Source organism: Rhinolophus sinicus, chromosome 6, assembly GCF_057876585.1.
Source record: "Rhinolophus sinicus isolate RSI-liver-muscle chromosome 6, RSI-T2T, whole genome shotgun sequence".
Classification (NCBI taxonomy): domain Eukaryota; kingdom Metazoa; phylum Chordata; class Mammalia; order Chiroptera; family Rhinolophidae; genus Rhinolophus; species Rhinolophus sinicus.
Window position 1 is genome coordinate 6,062,566 of NC_142506.1, and position 19,256 is coordinate 6,081,821.

The 19,256-nt window shown below is 49.6% G+C and overlaps 1 protein-coding gene across 1 annotated transcript in view; it reads right to left on the bottom strand.

Annotated features, from left to right (window-relative positions):
* Nucleotides 1-2,291: 2,291 nt before the first annotated feature.
* TG (thyroglobulin) overlaps nucleotides 2,292-19,256 on the bottom strand; it is a 211,028-nt gene continuing 194,063 nt past the window's right edge. The window contains exons 45-48 of the mRNA XM_019724102.3: nucleotides 18,893-19,000; nucleotides 5,087-5,221; nucleotides 3,524-3,714; nucleotides 2,292-2,508 (exon numbers count right to left, since the gene is read on the bottom strand). Coding sequence (XP_019579661.3) covers nucleotides 2,399-2,508; nucleotides 3,524-3,714; nucleotides 5,087-5,221; nucleotides 18,893-19,000 — 544 coding nt within the window. The 3' untranslated portion in view covers nucleotides 2,292-2,398. The remainder of the gene's footprint in view (nucleotides 2,509-3,523; nucleotides 3,715-5,086; nucleotides 5,222-18,892; nucleotides 19,001-19,256) is intronic.

Genomic DNA, 19,256 nt, shown 5'->3' on the forward strand with positions numbered 1-19,256 from the left:
CATTGCATGATTTTAAGCAACTGATACAGTATCATAAAAGAGACTATTTGCTCTTGAGTCTAGAAATATTCCTCTCTAAATGCCCTGAGATTGTATCCATCCCTAAGGGCAGGTCTTGTTAATTTGAAAATATGGATTTAAGAGCCCAACCTTAGACCTGTTTCTTCTCAAAAGTTGGGAACAGGAACCTGTGTTTTGCACCAGCTTCTCAGGGGACTTGCATGCGTTTAGACCTGCCTTGGGATCCCTGCTTGATGGCCTTGGGTGATCTGGGAGGAGCTGTCCTTGCTGCCCCAGCTCCAGTGGGGACCTAGGAGTCCCTGACACGCCACTGCCTCTGTTCCCGGGCTTGCGAGGACCTCTCAAGCTTCTGTTGCAACTTCCCTGTGAGGAAGTCACTTGCCTCATCTTCCTGCCCTTCCAGTTGCTTCCAGCTTAGCAGGAAGCTGACTCAGACCGATGACTGCACGCGGAGCGAATGCCTTCATTTAATTTCTCGATTCCTGCCTTACTGATTCTCAGGGTCACTCTGGTCCGCAGGGCGAGGTGCTGCCCTTTCACCTCCTGAGTCAGCGACCCTTGCCTTGATGCTGGGTGTAATAAGGGTACCAGAAAGCACCAGGGCCACAACCTCTGACACTAGGGCACTGGTGATCAGATTTTACAGCCCATCCTGAACTAAGGAGAAAGGAGGAGTTGCAGGCCAACTCCAACTCTGGGCCAAGGAAGGCTGGCCCCAGAATGGGGGGTTGAGACCAACACTCATGGTCTTGGGAGCCAAGATTAATTATGTGGCAGAGGCAACACTACCTACCCAATAACTGTCTCCCCATTCATCTCTGCTAAATTTGCCCCAGCTCTGTTGGGACAGCAACATCTCCTCCTCTAGGGAATAAGTCATACTGGTCTCATCAGATCATGGTAAGCCTGTTCCCTAAAAGTGAGGACACAAATCCATGAGATTTCAAGGGAATTCTACTGGTAATTTCTGGGAAAGACTTTCCCCCAAGAAAAGAAAGGGGCACTGGAAGGCAAGGCCCTTTGTAGTCTGCCTGCTTGCTTCCAGCACAGGATGCTGTCAGGAGGGGCTGTGATGTCTGGAGCTGCAGCAGCCACGTTGTGTCAGTGAAGTGAGATGTCATCCACATGCTGAAGATAGCAAAGCGGAGGTCTGGAGAGAGCCTGGGCCCTTGATGACCTAACTGAGGCATTGCTCACCCCTAGGGTCACCCGCCTCTGGGAGTATCTGTCAGCGTAGGCACATTAGTTGGGTGTTTGGTGCTTACCATGAAGCATCCTAACTGACAGAGCCTATAATGTAGGTTAGAAGTGCCCTGGGGCTTTCAGTGCTACCAGGAGGTTTTGTAGGACACACTATTTGAAGTCCAGGAAGTGCAAGGAAACAGAGAAATCAGAAGACCTGAGTTGAACGCTGATCCACCATCGCCTCCCTGTGTGAATTTAGGCACACCACAAGCCTTTCTGAGCTTTATCTTCATATCTGCAAAATGGGGTGACAAGCCCAACACAGGAATCATCACTGAGGTTGGTCTATGTTCAAAGGAGATAATAAGTGTAAACACATCTTATGACATAAATGCGACAGACCATGAATCAACTCCATCTGCTTTTACTTTAGGTTGAGTGTGTGTGTGTGTGTGTGTGTGTGTGTGTGTGTGTGTGTGTGTGATTGAGAGAGACAGAGACAGTTTTAAACAGATTTGTGTGTCCCTTAGGAGGGTGAAGAATGAAATTGGTTACTTATCTGGGAACCCAAATCAACCAAAAGCTGGGGTAATAATTCCTTGCAGCTCCCTCCTCTCACATTCCATCAAGTCCATCAATTCTACTTCCTAAATGATTCTCGGATCTGTGCCTCCCCCAATCTCTACCCTCCCGGCCTTGATTCAGACCTCATTGCCTCTTACTTAGAATATTGCTCCAGTCCAGTTGGTCTCCTACCTCCTCTCTGGAACCTTCACAAGAGAATCCTTTCTTACACGTAGGTAGGACTGTGTCACCCTGGGGCCTGCCCTCGATGGGTCCCCATTTCCTGTGTCACTGCAAACGTCTGTTTACCTGCTCTCTCCTCCTTCTAGAGGGCAAGGCTCTGGCCTCTCCAGCACAAACATACTGTTTGGTGCACAGAGGGTGCTCCATAAATATTTGCTGGAAGGGAATGGCAGCCTGGGATTCAAGGCTCAGGAAGATTATTAAGATTGAAGATTATTAAGACACAGTGTGGTGTCTTCCAAGGATTGTCCTGAATTAACAAATCAGACTCACCAATGTTTCACTGCATGTAGACACTTTATTGAAAGCTCGTGGCTGTTTTAGAGAATAAGGTGCCCAGGGTGGCAGCGTGGGGTGTGGCTGGTGGGGGTGGGTCTCGGGTTGGTCACTTGCTGTAGCTCTTGGGGCCTGGATCTGGGAGGTCTTCTCTCAGGCCGGAGCCGGCCGGCCCGTCCTCCTCTTCACTCGGTGCTGGCGGCTCATCCTTGGCTTCATCTGCAACACGAGGGGCAAGGCTGGTCCAGTCCAGATCAGGACTCTCCTCTCTTATCGTCATTCTTTGACCCTAAGAGACCCCCGTCTCTGATGGGTATCCCCTACTAATGCCCTACAGAGGGGCATTTCCAGACCCCCTGGCTGTGGGGACATGCTAAGGATACAACGGGACTCAGGTTCATCGACAGAGAGCCTCTTGGCCTTGGAAGGTAAAAGCAGAGGTGAGACTCTTAAAACATGTCGGACAAGGTCACTTCCCCGCTGGATGTTCCACTCTCATCCGTCTCTGCCTGAAGAACTCCTGTCACTCTGAAAGCCTCAGCCCCAATGTCACCTTCCCTGGGACGCCTTCCCAGATGCTGGCTTGGGTGCAGACTTCCATAATGGTACCAGGAAAGCAGAACACTCACTGGGTTATGTCACGCACTCCTTACTCTCTCAGAAGCTTCTTAAGGGCACTGCATTTATCTCTGTATTCCCAGTGTCCTTATTATGAATCCTTTTCTCTCCCTAACACCTCTTCAGCAGCAAGTTTTTCTCAACAGGAAGTTCTCTTCAACCAGAAGTTCTTTTCGACAAGACATTCATTTCAACCAGAAGAAGTAGAACGCCCGCTTCTCCCCTGGTTAGAATTCACTCTCCAAGATGTTTGACCAGCCCTTCAAGGGCAGCGAGGACGAGGTTCGCGATCCTACCTTCCCTCCCCGGCCAGTGCTGCAGCCTGGCTCCCCATTCCACCGTCCCACCATCCTTTCTGCCCCCTGCAATGTCCTCTCCCTGGGCTTCTCTCTCACTTCCCCCTGCTGCCCCCATCGGAACAGGAGGCCATTGGCAAAGAGGGGCCCCCTGAGACTGCAGGCTCCCCCTTGGAGCGGGCTGGGCTGATGGCATCCCAGTGACCCAGTGGCTCCCGTCCAGGCAGCACAGGCCTAACACACCACCAGTGCAGAAAATGCCGAGGACCGACTACCCATCCACCCTCCACCTGGCCCCCACCTGCTCCAGGCTTCCCTACCTGCTGACGTCTTCAGAGACCGGATGTACTTGGACCAGAAGGAGCAGTCGGACTTTTTCAGGCCCTGTCGATTGGGGAGCAGGACGCTGAACTCCTTGTAGTTCTCCCCACTGGCACCAGGCACGAAGTCAGGCCAGGGCACTGCAAATTCTGGCACTTTCCTCGAGAACTCATGAGGGTAGTTGGGATTTCTGCGAAAATGAGAAGAAAGAACCATCCATGAAGGAAATTCGTCTTTCATCACTTGGGATCGCTTCCTATTTGCACCTGGTCTCTGAGGACCAAATCACACATCTGCAGGTGTCAGAGCAGGATGTAACCGCCACACGTTACAGTACAAATGATTAAAGGTATACAGGCCCCTGACTCACTCTCAGGTCATTTCTGGAAGAGGAAGTAGCCTGCCTCTTGGATGTCTTTGTTTGCCCAAGGCTTGGGCAGGAGGGTGGGCCCAGAGCCAGGCAAACTTGCCCACCACCTATAGGTCAACTTCCCTTGGGAGGGGATGTCACATCCTCTCAGGTTCCTTCCCAGACTTGCCTCCCAGGTCCCTCGCCCAACATGTCCCACCATGAAGCCCACACTCTGGCCCCACTTGGTTTCCTGACATTCACCAAACAGGGTGTGTTTCTCACCCCCTCCCCCATCTTTGCTCGCATGCCCCTCTCCTGGAGTGCCCTTTTCTCCTTGGTCTATCTGAATATCCTTCACCCTCCAAGGTCCAGCTTCAGTGTCATTCTGAAAGCAAAACAGTTTCTAAATTCCAAATTAAAAAAAAAAAAAAAAAAATGTCTTTCCACCACAACTCCCACAAAATGCTGTATTAAGTTCTATTTTGTCCTGCTTTTAGTTCCGGTTGGGTTTTATGTTTCAGATTATCAGTAGCTGAATGCTGACTTTTCTTTTGTTACCTCTTACCTTTCTAGAGGATCTAGTACTGTGCGAGGTAACCAACGCCTTATGGCAAGGAGATAAAGGCAGACAGGTAAACTACAGGGCGGGAGGGAGAGCAGGAGCTGATTTGGGAAGTGGGAACAGTATGCTAACTGGGCTGCAGTGGGGTATGTGGGAGAGGCTAGAGGTAAATAATGAATAGTCTTGAGCATTTTCACTGAACTGGATCATCTAAGACAGTGGATCTCAACTTGGGGTAATTTTGCCTTCCAAGGAACGTGTGGCAATGCCTGAGACATTTTCAGTTCTCACAACGGGGATGGGGGTGAGGTGCTTTTGGTATCTAGTGGGTGGGTGCCCGAGATGCTGCTAAATAGCCTACAATCCTCAGGACAGCCCCATCCTAGAGACTTGTCCAGCCCCAGTGTGAGCAGTGACCTAGAGCCATCAAATGTGGTAGAAAGAGGGAGTGTGTGATTCAAACCTTTCTTCACCAAGATAAATCTATGCAAAGTAGTTTGGGCTGGAAGGGAAAGTCTGAGACAGGGAGACCAGTGGCAGGTGACTGCAGCATCTCTGGAGGAAAGGGTGAGTTCACTGATGCCCAAGGTGACCTCTGCGTTCTGCGTGGGGGCGTGCCTAGCATCCAGACACACGTGGTCCACTCACCCAGATCGGATGAAGTTGGACAAGTACTGCATGACTTTCAGTGACACGCTTTTCTCTTCCAGAGTAAACTGCCCCTCGTAGGCAGGATGGAAGGGAAGCCCAAAGAAATACTGAACATCAATCAGCAGCTCCAGGCTGAGAAAACACACAGAAATAAGAAGCAAAAGTTAAAAAGGAATCATGAAATGCTGGAAAAAAACAAATGAGCCCAAACCCAATATTCCTCTTCATGCTTAGGATTCCTGTTTCGTGCTTGGTTTTGCTGAGATTAGGCTTGGTCTTCAGCCCAGTGGCCCGCTTGGGCCAGACCCAGTGCTGGACTTACATCGCTGGAGACCATGCTATCAGCCATCTTCCGAGAGAATGTTCTTTGACCATATTCCAACTATGATATTTACAATAGCAACTGAACATTCATTTGTTAAAAATAGCCTGCATTTTGAGCCCCTTCTCTGCGCCAGCCCTTGTTCCTATGTGGTGGGCACACAACCCTTCAAAGGCTGACATGTACCCACGTAGCCCACCCCAGTGCAGTAGCTGGCACATAGTTGCAGGTCAGTGAATATGTGCTATGCCTGAATGAATATCTAATAAGCAGCATGCAGGGAATAAAGATTTGGAAGCCAGACGAGTGGTGTGAATGGGCTGAGCTGGGGCCGTGGGAGCAAACACTGGAGGAGTGAAACACTGAAAGGGGCTCACGCTGGGCAGCAAAGAACTCAGCTTTTCCCAAAGAGTGGTCTGGCCTTTGCTTGCAGTATCTACGAGGTAATTGATGTCAGAGGAGTGTCTTTGTTTAGGGCAACGGCTGGCCACACTGGACCTTCCGGGAATGTGGCTCCTCCCTGCAGTGATGGGTGGGGGCTGGCTGTGCCAAAAGGCCAACCATGTGACTCAGGCTGGGGGGGTCTGGGTCACATGGTACCAATCAAGTTGGAGACTCAGGTTAACCATACGGGCCATCAATCAATACATCAACCAACCAATCAGGCCTATATAAATGGCCCCAATTAAACCTCTGAACACCAACTTCGGGCGCGTCTCCCTGGTCAGCACTGCATCGATGCCGAGCATTACCCCTTCTGACGCCACAGGGAGCGCATGCTGGAGCTTTGCATTTGGAAACCTCCTGGGCTCTTCCAGGGCTGGCCTTCATCTGCACCCTGCCCTGTGGCCACCATCACAGCAAGACAGCGGCTCTCAGTGACATGTGTGAGTCTTTCTAGTGGATGATCCAACTAAGGGTGGTTTCGGGAACCCCCTGACCTTGCACTTGGGGTCAGTAGTGAGGTGGTCTTGTGTGGAGGCTATGCTCTCTGACCTTGTAGTTGATCCCAATTTATCACAAGAGCCGATCTCTATAATTTTTTCAGACAAGGAAAAAGAGGTCCAGAGAGGTTTCCCGATTTACCTAGAGACACGCGGACAGTGAATAGCAGAGTTGGATCAGGTGCGTTTCTGGGAAGCATGACGCTAATGCAGAGCAGGAGGCCCAGGGGCTACCCTTCCTGGGTCTTGGCTCCCCTCTCCACTTTCAAGCTGGGTGACCACTGGCAACTGACTTGACCCCCTGACTCCATGCTTCGTCATCTATGGGACACACACCCAAATACCTGCTTCACAGGGTCACTGTGAAGATCAGAATAAGATGGTGTACGGAACGGGTGCTGGGAGAGTGCAGTGTGGCCGCCTTCTCTGTCAGCCATCACTCCACCTCCGGATGCAACCAAGTGTCCTTAAAGTAACAGCAGCAGCTCTCACCAGCGAGTCTCACCTGTGCTGGTATAATGGGCAGATGTACCCAGTGGACAGAGGTCCTGGGAAGGGGCTCAGACGAGGGTGTTCCCCCATAAAAGCAGTTTGTATGGAGGGCAGCTGACTAGGAAGAGGCGTTGTGAATGCACAGTGTGGCTCTGGCTCTGACTCAGAGTAAATCATCGCAGCTAACCCCACAGACAGGGAAAGGGGACCCCCCAGATTAGCTAGGAACTGGGGTGACCAACAGGGACGGGGCCTGATGACCAGGTGGCAGCTTAGCCTGGGGACATCTGAGTCTCAGGAGCCGGAATCCCTCCTATGACCATGAGAATTATCAGTAGGTGGACATGTGACCGGCGTAGGGGACAGGAGGACACACGACTGAGTCACTCAGCGGAGACTCAGCTTGCTCACTTAGTGATCGCCTGTGTAACCGGATGAGTCATCTGACTTCTCTCTGTCTTAGTTTCCTCATGAAATAACAGACCAAGCCAGCCACGTGGAAGCTACTTAAAACAAGTGTTTCTACAAATGCCGCATATTCGGACCATTATGGCTGTTTTTGTGTCAGAACTGGGCCCCGATCTGGAAAGCCTCATAGGAGGGATAGGAGACCATGTGAGGTCTATAGGACGAGCAGCAACCGGTTAGGATGAGGAGAATAACAAACAAGAGGGTGGTGTCTCCATCGTCACACACCCCAGATCCCCTCAGGACGGGCAAGCTTTACTTTATTCCTGAGAGGGGCGCAGGAAGTGGCAGTGTCATCAAAATGTACAGGATCCGGGGACCTGAAGAGCAAAGTCCCTTGTCCAGGGTCAGGAGTATCTGTGATCAAGCTCAGAGAAGAGCCAGCTTCTACTGTTGCCTAGTTGGCCTGTTGGGCCGCCAGCTCTACTCAGCACCTGTTTCCAGCTACTGGGTCCTAAGCACCCGAGCTGGGTCAGGTGCGATGCAGGCCACGGACCGCCAACAGTCAGCACTGGGCGGGGAAGTAAATGTCATCATCTGCCTGTTTTCCGGACGACGACCCAAGGCTTGAAAAGATGAAGTGACATGGAAAGACGCCGGAGACATGGGAGAGCCAGGATGCAAAGCCGAGTCTCCCAGGCCCCGGATTCCTTTCTCTGTTTACTCCACCTGTGCTCAAGGGACTGAGGGTGACGAAAAAGCATTCATGACCCAAGTTCTTAATGATGTTTAAAGATCCATGAAAGGAAAAGGAACACACAACAAAAAAATAAATAAGTAAAAAATGAAAAAAATAAAAATGAAAAATGCCAGGAAGCTAGAAGTTGCCACAAGGGCAATCAAATCATCTCTCACATAAACGCACACATGGTGGTTTATAAATCACTTTCACACTTATTATCTCAAGGAGCCTATGAGCAGATATGATTGGAATAACGAGAAGAGTTTTTACACTGGAGGAAACCTGGGCTCAAAGAGGCCGTTTTCTTGCCAAGGCCCCATAACTGTTAAGAGGTGACGTCAAGACTGGAGCTAAGTCTGAAATTCTAAGGCCCTCCGTCCCCTGGCCTTGCTGCATGGGTGTCCTCCACCAGCGCCATCACTGGTCCTGTGGAGGCCTACACTTCCTCAAAAGCTGCACGTCTTCTGCGCGGCGGCAGGGGGAGCAGGGAAGTGACAGGGGACGGCCCTCTCCCCTCTGTTGCCCCACAGGGCCTGCCCTTCCTCTCACAGTACGGTAGAAGGGGAAACAGCCTGTTGCTCACCAGGCCCTTCAGAGGAAGTGGCCATATTAGTTTCCCTGCTGCCCTAAGAAGCCACCACAAAGGTAGTGGCTTCCAACAACACAAATGTACTACCTCACCATTACTGGAGTTCAAAAGTCCAGCTCGAGTCTCCTCAGGCTGAAATCCAGGGGTCAGCAGGTTTCATTCCTCCTGGAAGTCTAGGGGAGAATATGTTTCCTGCTCATCTGGGCTTGGGACAGAATTCAGTCCCTTGAGGTGGAGAACGCCGGTCCCCATTTTCTCACTGGCTGTAAACTGAAAGGCCATTCTCAGCTCCTTGTGGCCACTGTTCATGGGCCCGTCCTTTAGCCTCAAAGCCAGCAATAGTGAGTCGCATTCCTCACGTCCGTCTCTCTGACACTCTCTTCTACCTCCCTCTTCTGCTTTGAAGGACTCGTACCATTAAATGGAGCCTCGCTGGGTAATCCTGGACAATCTCCCATCTCAAGGATCTTGACTTTGATCACACCTGCCAAGTACCTTTGCCATGTAAAGTAACACAGTCACAGATTTGGGGGATTAGGATGTGGGCATTTTGAGGGTCCATTTCTGCCTACCACAGCGGCCTTATCTACTGTTTCTTCTAAAGAAAGCTGCCTTCCAAATGGTGTAGTGAACAGAGTCAAACCTTCAAGACCAGAGTCCTCGGTTCAAATCCCAGCTCGATCACTTAATATCTGTGAAATCTTGGACAAGATACACAACCTCTCTGGGCCTCAGTGTGCCCATCTGTAAAATGGTGATGTAATCATGCTTCCAAACATTGAATGAGGTTTTGCAATAAAATACTTCAAACCTCTGGCCCAGTTCCTGGCTCATATACCTCATCCTTTTTCCATTTTCCCTGTGGAAATCACCTGAAAGCTAGAGAATGGGGAGTCTTTAACCTGGGGGTTCCATCCTAGGGTTTCAGAGGACCATGAGATCCCTCAAATTACATGTAAAGTGGGATGAAACTATATGCACACCTCTCTTGGGAGAGGTGTCATAGCTTTCATCACATTCTCAGGAAGATCTGTGCCAACGGTCAGCCAGTGACTGTTGAACAACTGGCTTTGCAGAGTGGGGTGAGAAGTCTTCCTTTGCAGCGTTTGCCAATTTCCGTGGTGTAAATACTCCCACTATAGACAGTTTCAAACTCCCAAAGTGATGTCATGGAACACGGAGCTGGGAAAAGACGTCCACACAGGCTCTTGTGGGCTGGGGCAAGCTGGCGCCAGCCCATCACTGTCTGTGACCCCAGAGGCCACAGAGCTCCGCTTTGGGGGCGGGGCCTGGCATTCCAGCCCGTGTAATGTGTTGGCTTAGAGGGTCGGTTACGTATGAGGACTTCTGCTTTGTTCTTTCCTCAGCAGGGCTCATCTCTATCAGGATGCTGGAGTGATTTTGAACAACTGAAGGCAGACGTCTGGAGGAGGGGCGGGCAGCCGGAACCTGGGAGGGGGCGTTTGGGATTGGAGGACCAAGCCTTCAGTGAGCCTGTGTCCTGTGGAGCAACCTACCAGGAGGAGGAAGACAGGATTTGGATGTAGCATCAGCAGGAGACACGGGAGAACACGCCAGGGCCTCACAAGGTAAAAGGAGATACTCGATGGCTGAGTAGCCACAGGGTTTGAAGTTTGGGAGACAGACAGTGCACACATTACTTTGGCTTCTTTGCTCTGTGCTGGGTTTGAGCACTGATAAATCAGATACACAAACCTGTGGCAGTCATATAGGTGTATGGTCCTGCTGTATGGTTTTACTTAGCTTTCAGTTGCTGTCTTTGGTCATAACACTCCAGTCCAACTTTCCCCAATCTGACAGCTACTTGTCCGGTGCTCAGGCCAGGTCCAGATTTTCTCATTGTCACATGTGTATGTGGGGCCTAGGAATGCTCTCTCCCGAGCTGGCTGAGCTCATGTCAGACCCCACTTCCACCACTAATTCTCTGAACCTTGGTTTTCCTATCTTTAAAATGGGTCTGATCATTTCTGTTCAGCCTCCCACGTGGAGAGAGGGTAGATGGAAATTCCTCTAAAAGTTACAAATTGCCATCCAAGGAAGAGTTACTGCTGCCGATGTAGATGGTGTGACATTTAGCCACTGTGGGAACAACTGACCAGCCACATAACTTCAGAGATGATTGTGTGTGGTTCAGTTTCAGGAAGTGAGTATAGTTCAGTGAGGATGGTGGTAACACGTAGGCTGTCAGGACAAGCCACGTTTGCCGAATGCTTACTGTGTGTCATGCTCTGAATAGGTGCTGGGGATAAAAGAGGAACATGACAGCCATTCCATCATGGATCAAGTCTAACAGGAAATGCATAGGAGCCAACATTTGAAAAAAAAAAAAAAAAAATGTGTGAGTTGTGTGATACAGAGAGAGAGAGGGAGATAGCAAATGATAGAGTCCTTTACAAAGTGCCATGAGAGGAGAGACAAAAGTGACGCCATTTGTGTCAGGCGAGGAAATGGAGAGAAGTTCATGGAAAGTCAGAAAGAGGAAATCACACTGACCTTTGTCTTGAAAGATAGGTCAGGGTTTAGCCCGTTGGCAAAATGGGGAGGGCTGTTTGGGGCAGAGACTCAGTGCATGTGACGCCATGGGTTCTGTGCTTTGCATGGAGAAGGGAACAGGGAAGTGCGATTGGGTGCGGAGGAGTCGGGGCGGAATGGGGAGGTGCTGGGACAGGTAAGAGTCCCCAGCGCTCTGGGTCACATATATTGTGCTGAGAAGTCATCGTGCTGCAAAGTGAAATTGGAGTTTTTCCTGGTCCAAAAAAAATCAAAAGTTTTTGGAACCACAAAATAACATGCTCGCTAAAGTCTTTCAGGCTCTGTTCTAGGAAAGGTGTGAGAACTGAGGCCAGAACAACGGAGGGCCACATCTTAAAAAGGGGACGGGGGCACGCTGGCCGGGCAGTTTGCAAGCGGCATTTCTTTTAGAACCATTCCTGTAGCGAGATGGGAAGAAAGACAGAAGCGAGAGATCACAGGGTCGCTCGGTCGCCCAGCTGAGACAGAAGACTGGCCCTTTTACATCAGGGCCCCTACCTTACTTTTCAGCCATCCCACTCATCTTGCATCCTGCTGGGGTGGACGTGTCAGGAGGCTCAGCCCGCAAGCCAACAAGCCAAAAGCCACACTTCAGAGATTAGTCCTCGCACAAGCTCCTGACTTGAGCTCGGCTTCCAGTAAGAGGGAGCCTCATGTGGACATTTCGGGCTAATCAGGGAGCACAACAACTGAGGGAGAGTCCCCAGGGGAATGCACCTGACCTTGGCCCTGCTGACACAGTGACCTGAGCTGGGAAGGTGGGCTGAGCTGGCTCCCCTCAAGGTGAGGCGACAGCGTGGGTAGCATCTTTCCTGACCTAAACAAGCCATGTGTGCAACACAGAGGCTGTTCTTCTAAGGATGGTGTGCTGGGAACGCCCCTTGCTCCAACACATCTGATCTGATTGATTTGAGAGCCTGCTGTTCCAGAAACTTCTATCCCTGTGGTTCTGTCTGCAGGAGGAAGTCTGTTGATCTCATTCGCATAAAATATACTCCCTTTCTTATCTCTAGCCAGTATCTCTAGATAACTTCCTCCAAAGGAAATGAGGGGACAAGGAGAAATGAAAATCCTTCTGTTTCCCAGGCTTTTATCTTGAAGGGGTTGAGGCATTGTTAAATCACTTACATGTCACATGCAAAAATTCAGATTCTTTCCTATGAGTTCATGGTGAAGTCATTATATGCTGTACAAATGGCTTGTGTTCTACAAAAGCATTCGCTACATAATCCTTTAAAAGCACCCCAATTTACGTTAAATGACATAACCCTACCCCGGCCCCAAATGAAGTACTTATAATATTTCCATAATTCCCTGAAGCCCCGCAAAGCTGGATGATACATTGCTTGGCAGTGCCATCGAAGCTTTCAATGGACTTGCTGGATTAGGCTGGACGTCTTATTCCCCACGTGAAGCCTAACAACTGTTGCTCAGAAACGGCTGAACTTTCCTGGTCCAGTGTATCTGTTCTCACCAGGAAGCTATGTGTTTACCCAGAGCCAACTGTGTGTATCTCTAACCTGTTTACGCCCGTTGTATTTGTCACTGTAATTGTAGGGCTTAGTGACGTATCACGCGGATGCAGCACTTTCAAGACACCAGCACTGGAAATCATAGACCACGCATTGTGTTTATGGTTTTGTAAGAAACTCAAAAAGGGAGTGCTCCAAACAGCATTTATGTATTCAAGCCTTTGACCCTCCACTGAAAGAATGGCAAGTGAACGCATGTTTTCATGCTTCGAGTTAAGATAAAATGTTTGAGGTATATACCTATCTTATTCCCTTTTCATGAGTTCCCATTTTAATTGTTTTCTGATTAGCTCACTGATCATCACATGGGATAACAGGGTTTCTAGTCTACATTGTAGGGAAAAAAAATGGCTTTTAGTGAGCTGAGTTTTGAGTGTGAAAGAAAAGACCAATGTGCATTCTACATAACGTCTCAAAAATCTCCAATGCCTTCTTGCCTGCCATTGCTTAACAAACTTCTATGTGAACTACAAGACCCTGTCTTTTTTCCCCTAAATCTCCAACCACTTTCCTTCTCTTTAATAGACTCCAGCTCCTGGCTTCCTTCTTTACCCTCAAACAGGCCAAGCCTTTTTCCTTTCTCCCCCTCCTAGGGCAGTTAGCTGAACTCACTCTGCTTATTTATGTGTGTTGCCTGTTCTTTGTACCCTATCCCTAGACACTCTTTAGCCCCACCCCCTGACTATAGCATTAGTCCCAAGAAGTCAGCCCTTCTCTGTCTTGCCAGCTGCTCATCTCCAGGACCTAGAAGAGGGTCTGGAGATAAAGAAGAAGGCAGGAGGTAAATATTTCCTGAATCAATGTTGAAGAGCATGTACACCAAAAGCCCTGAGATATCACAAGGTTGGAATGGTCAGTTTCAGAAAAACGATTTGCTTCTATCTTTACTGGGAAATCATCTTGTTAATCACACAGGAGGTAGCCAGGCCGATGGACCCAATTCAAGAATCCATCCACTTAATATTTTCTTTGGTTTGCTTATTCTAGCAAACTCACAAAGAAAGATAATCTTCTGAATCTGAAATGTGAAAAGCCCCTGGAATGCACAGAACTGTCTAGAATGCAAGTGCAGTGGTGTACAAAATGTCTTGAGTCTAGAATGTATGGCTTTGTTTTTTCCAGGGTGGGACAACTTTTAAAGACGGAATGTTACTGACTGCCTCTTTAGTCATTTTGAATTTTTTTTTTTCTTCTCAGAATTTCAGTTTTCCTAAAGGGAAAATACCCAATATTGAACATCTACAATGTATCAGGTGTTTAACCTCCATGGATGAGAATCTCCACACTGAGAGGCAGATGTAACTATTCCCATTTTAAAGGTGGGAAAATTGAAGGGCAGGGACTTGCTCAAATGCAAAGGGCTAATAAATGGAAGAGATGGATTTAACCTCAAAGGACGTGGTCTTCCACCATAGCAAGCTGCTACTCCCAAAACTAAAGAGTGCTCCAACATCCTACACAGAGTCTGGATAGGCGTTTAATCCCAAGAGCCCTACCCCACACCCATTTCAAAGACAAGCCAAGTCTGTCCTCACAGAGGTTGGCCTTTCACTTCGGGGACAAAAATCCCACCTATAATCCAGGTGAGGCATTACAGAGCTACATTATTTTGTGATTAATTAACAACCGTCTGAGAAAGTGGTAATATATTGTTTTTGTTCACTAGCTGTGCCAGGAAAACTAATATATGCTCACAGAAATGGGGGCATGAGACAGATGGCTGAAAACATAAGGCACACACATATATTTTAAGTGTGTAGATCTGAGCCAGAAATAAACGAGAGGTGTGACAGCTCCAGGGCAGAATGAGAGAGATGTCTTTTCTGGCAGAAAACAGAAACTTGCCAACACTTACATGGGTTCGTTTCTGTGACTCAATTCATTGATTCAAGTATGTACTACATAGATGGCACCACACTGTGACCGCAGTGGGGAGAGAAGACACAGATATAGAGAACTGTCAGGCACGCATCTGAGGGACAAGAATAGTGTGACAGCCTTCACACTTACAGTTTGCCAGGTTTGTCTCATATACAGATTATCACAGTAACCCGCTGAAGTAGGTACCATTATTATCATTCCCATTTTTCAGATGAAGAAACTGAGTCACCAGGAGGTCAAGTGACTTGTCTTAGGTCACCTAGCTAGTAGTAAGAGTCAGGGTGGGTTGGCCTGGGGTTGGCAGTTGGCCTGGGGTCCCTGCCCTGACCAGGACACTTCCCACCTACATCCCATAGAAACATTTCCGCCTGTAAAATGTTTCACCGGCTCTGAGTGCCTGTTTCCTCCAAAAATGATAGAATGTGAGAGTTGGAAGGCACCTTAAAGGTGCCTGAGCCCAGTGGTTTTTCATACCTCTCTAAACTATGTACCTTTGAAAGTTTACTTGAAGCTCCGTTATGAGATAGAGAGACGGGGCCTGGGAGGTTCAGGCTCGCCACCTCGCTCCCCTCCTTCCAGAGACCCGGGTTCAGGGCTGCACAGAGCCCACGAAGAATCAGTGTTTCTGACCTCTCCCACCTCCCTACTCCCATTTTGCAGATGGCAAAAACCGAACCCCAAGTATCCTATGAACTAGAGTGAAAAGGACCCGTTCCCCACCTGTCAGATGAGGTGGACGGGTCAGCTTCTGTCCTTCGGCATGCTTTCCTGAGCACCTACTAGGTGCCCCTCTGTGCTTGGAGGGTCAGTGCGCCCTGAGGTGCTGTGACTGTGAACACCCAGGAGGCCCTTTTGTGAGGGTTCGGTGCATGAACGTGGCTTCCTTTCATGGGAGGTTCCCTGCATGAGCTCAGTGGAGCCCTGTCTGTGGACCCCCAAAGGGGTGTGGGGATGCTCGTCAGCAACACAGAAACCCCAAGTGGCCACAAGACACTGAGGAGCTGTTTGGATTCTGTTTGAGCACCACTCCTCCGAGGGCCACCCCAATCCCAGGTCGGAAACAGCTTGCTTTGCGCCCTTGCCACTCAGGGCTCTGCTATTTTCGAGAGAAGCGTGGTCCTCTGAGTTGAATTGAGTCCTCATAAAAAGATAGGGTTGAGTCCTAACATCTAGGACCTCCGAGTATGGCCTTCTTTGGGTATAGGGTCTTTGCAGAGAAAACCAAGCCAACAGGAAGACATTAGGGCAGCCCTTAATCCAATCTGGCTGGTGTTCTTATAAAAAGGAGTGATCTGGACGGAGACACACAGAGGGAAGATGGCTGTGCACAAGCCAAGAAACGCCTGCGGCTACCAGAACTGGGACACAGCCCTGGGCAGGTCCTTCCCGACAGCCCCCGAGAGAGCACGGCCCTGCTGGCCCTTGGACTCCTGGCCTCCAGAGCTGTGAGAGAATCCGTTTCTGCTGTTCTAAATCACCTCGTTTGTGGTACTTTGTCCAGGCAGCCCTAGGAAAGGAGCACAGGTGAGGGTGAAGGCTTATCCATCCTGGCTGCAGTCATGTGGATCCCTTTCTTTTGTTTGGCTTTGATCACTTTGTCCTCCTGTAGCAGATGAATTCATATATTATATGCAGATCACCACTATAAATTTTGGAGTCCAAAGGTGTGTGCACATTTTTATGATTTTTGATGAACTTGCTGCAGGAGTATCACACCAATTGTCATAATCTCTGCCTGCAAAGGAGGAAGGCAAGAGAGCTCAACTGAAAAGCTCGTGCCCCAGGCATGTGTTTCTGAGAGCCTGGAATTCGGAAGGCACAGCCAAGGCTTATTCTGCAAAAGACTTCCCTGGTTGTGGGTGGCCACTGGGTTCCCAGGGCCCCTTTCATCTCTGCCCAAACCCTCAGCTCTCTTTCTCATTCCTTCTCTCCGGAATGCCTTCTTGCCAGAACCCTAGCCTGCCATTTATTTTCCTTCCCACAACCTGGAGGCAGTTGCTTGAATCTAGGAAAAGGACCAGGTTGAAATTATAAATTGTTCTAAGTAGAGAGACCACATGTTTTGGTGGAAAAAGAAGTCTTGGGGCTCAGAGAAGCTACGGGTAGGTCGGTGTTCTATAATTAGCTATGGATAGACCACTGCTCGTCCTGAGGGAAATCATGTGGAACTCCCTGAACGTCAGGCTCTTCATCTGTGAAACAGAAATTACCCTTTCAACCTTGCTGACCTCACACAGATTGTGGGCATTTTATAGTGCTATAATAAATGGAATAATCAGGGGGAAACCAGGTAAATAATGGGTGTTTAGGGAAAGTAGAATGTCTTGGGGACTGTATGAGTTTCTTGTGGCTGCTGCAACAAATTACCACAAACCTGGTGGCTTAAAACAACAAAAATGTGCTGTGTCGCAGTGCTGGAGACCAGGAGTCTAAACTCAGCTTCATCGGGCCAAAATCAAGATGGGTGCAGGGCCAGATTCCCTCTGGAGTCTCAGGGGAGAAGGCATTTCTCACTCTCCCAGCTCCAGTGGATGCCAGGGCAGGGGTTTGCCTTGTGCATATGCCGTGCAGGGAGTCACGCAGGGTCTCTGGTCCCGCTCCCCACATAAGAACACAGGATATGGTGAGGCCAAAATGGAACACCCACGGAGCCATAGATAGGGGAGTCATGCTACTATATTCTCGCTGGTGGCACTATACTCTCACTGGAGGCTGGATCCACAATGTCCTCAACCCACCATGCTAACTGCACTCCGCGCTTGCCAGCCCAGCCACCATCTTCTTGCTAGCCCCCATTTGCTGCTAGCGTAGCCACGGCAGTTATATTAGTGGCCAATGGCTCACTGGTTACAGCTGACGGCCAACTAGCCACAGCTGATGGCCATGCAATCACAGTTGATGGCCATTTACTACCTGAGCCAGCACCTTTCCACGTGAGGCCGAGAGCCTGGAAACTGCACGCCTGGCTCTGTCCCCACAGCATACATCACTCCAATGTGGTCACACTGCCTCCCCCTCTTCAACACATGGCAAGTCTCCCCCTGCCGCTCTCTCATAAGGACACCTGTGATTGCATTTAGCCTGCCCGCCCACCCCAGGATAATCCAGGTCCAACATCAAGACCCTGAATTGAATCACACCTGCAAAACCCCGTTTCTGTATAAAGTAACACAGGTTGCAGGGGTCAGGGCATGGAGTCGTCAGGTGGGCATTGTTCGGCCTGCTCTAGGAATAGTGCCAATTACAACGAGAAATCAGGTGTGTCCACTTAGTGCCGTTGCAAAGTAACTCAGGTGAAAGCCCTGTCGTGAGCTGGATGACTTGTGTCTCACACGGGGAGCGGGAACGCTCAGCCTGTTTTTGCAGGGGACATACGATACTGAACATCAGAGAGGCAAAGGAGCCTGCCCAAGACTGCACAGCCGGTGAATGGCAGGGCCCAACCTCCGGCTTTAAGGTCAGCATCCTTACACCCTGTGGCCCCTGAAACAGACCAGGGCCATGGGTGAGTGACGTCCTTGCTCCATATGGCAGCCTGGGTCCCGCTGTCAAATAAACTCGAATAACCCAATTCTGGCACTTTGGGACCCTGACACCCCTGACAGTCTGTGACCTGGGCGTGTTGACTGATCACACTAACCTCTTTGTTCCTTGGCTTAGCTGGTGAAACTAGGAACCCAACCTTTGTTCTTCTATCTTTTTAAATCTTTTCCTGGGCTTCTGGGAAACGCAGGCCTGCCGTTTCCACCCATGGGTCACCCTTCCCTTACTGGGGGTTCTCCTTTTCCTGTACCTTATTTCTCTTTTGCATTTTGATCATTTTATTGCATCTGAGACTTTTATGATAAGGTTCATTGAACTTATTTTGGAAGTAAGAAGGGTATATGAACTAGGGGTAAACAAAAATATTCCTTTGGTTGCCCCCCCACCCCCACCCAAATAAAACCCTTTTATACTTTGGAAAGTCATGTTAAGTTAAGCTAAGTGCTTAGTTTTCAGAGGTATAAACATGTAGAATTAATAAAGAAGCCTCCTTCCCAGTCAGATTAATCCGTTAATAGCCAATACTGCAATTCCAAGGTACTTTCTATGTCTTTTATCTTACTTGCCCTTCCTACAATACTGTGAAATAAAGTGGCTGTTACCACGTACTACACCCATTTTTCAGATGATAAAACAGGCTCACAGAGGTTAAGTGATAAGTCATATCGTTGAGTCATGATTTGTACCACAGTCCTGCCTTCCTTTCTCTGCTTCCCTGTGGATCACAGAGGCGATAGGCACCCCTGCCAGATTCCTTTCATTTGCCAACAGCCACCGTGGGCACTCAGCCACCCTACCTGCCATGGCCATAGCTTTCGGGCGCGTGGTACATGTAGACGTTTCCTTGGGCCCTCCTCGCCCAGTGTCGGGCCATGTCGATCACGGGGCAGGTGATAAAGTAGTCCCTGGTGAAAGGACAGAGGAGGGGGTTAGTTACACGCATCTCTATGGACAAGTGTGCCAGGTAAATGCCTCTCTGAATCAAGGGTCCCTCAGCCACCAAGCGCCTGCACAGGCCTACAGAGAGCACACCCACGCCACACATTCTCCAGCAGGCCCTACTGCTGGCTGGATGGAAGAGCCAGGGGCACGGTGCTTGGGCCAGTCAGGGTTACGGCGGGCCGTGATGGCGCACACTGATGTCCCCCGCGATGCCTCTTA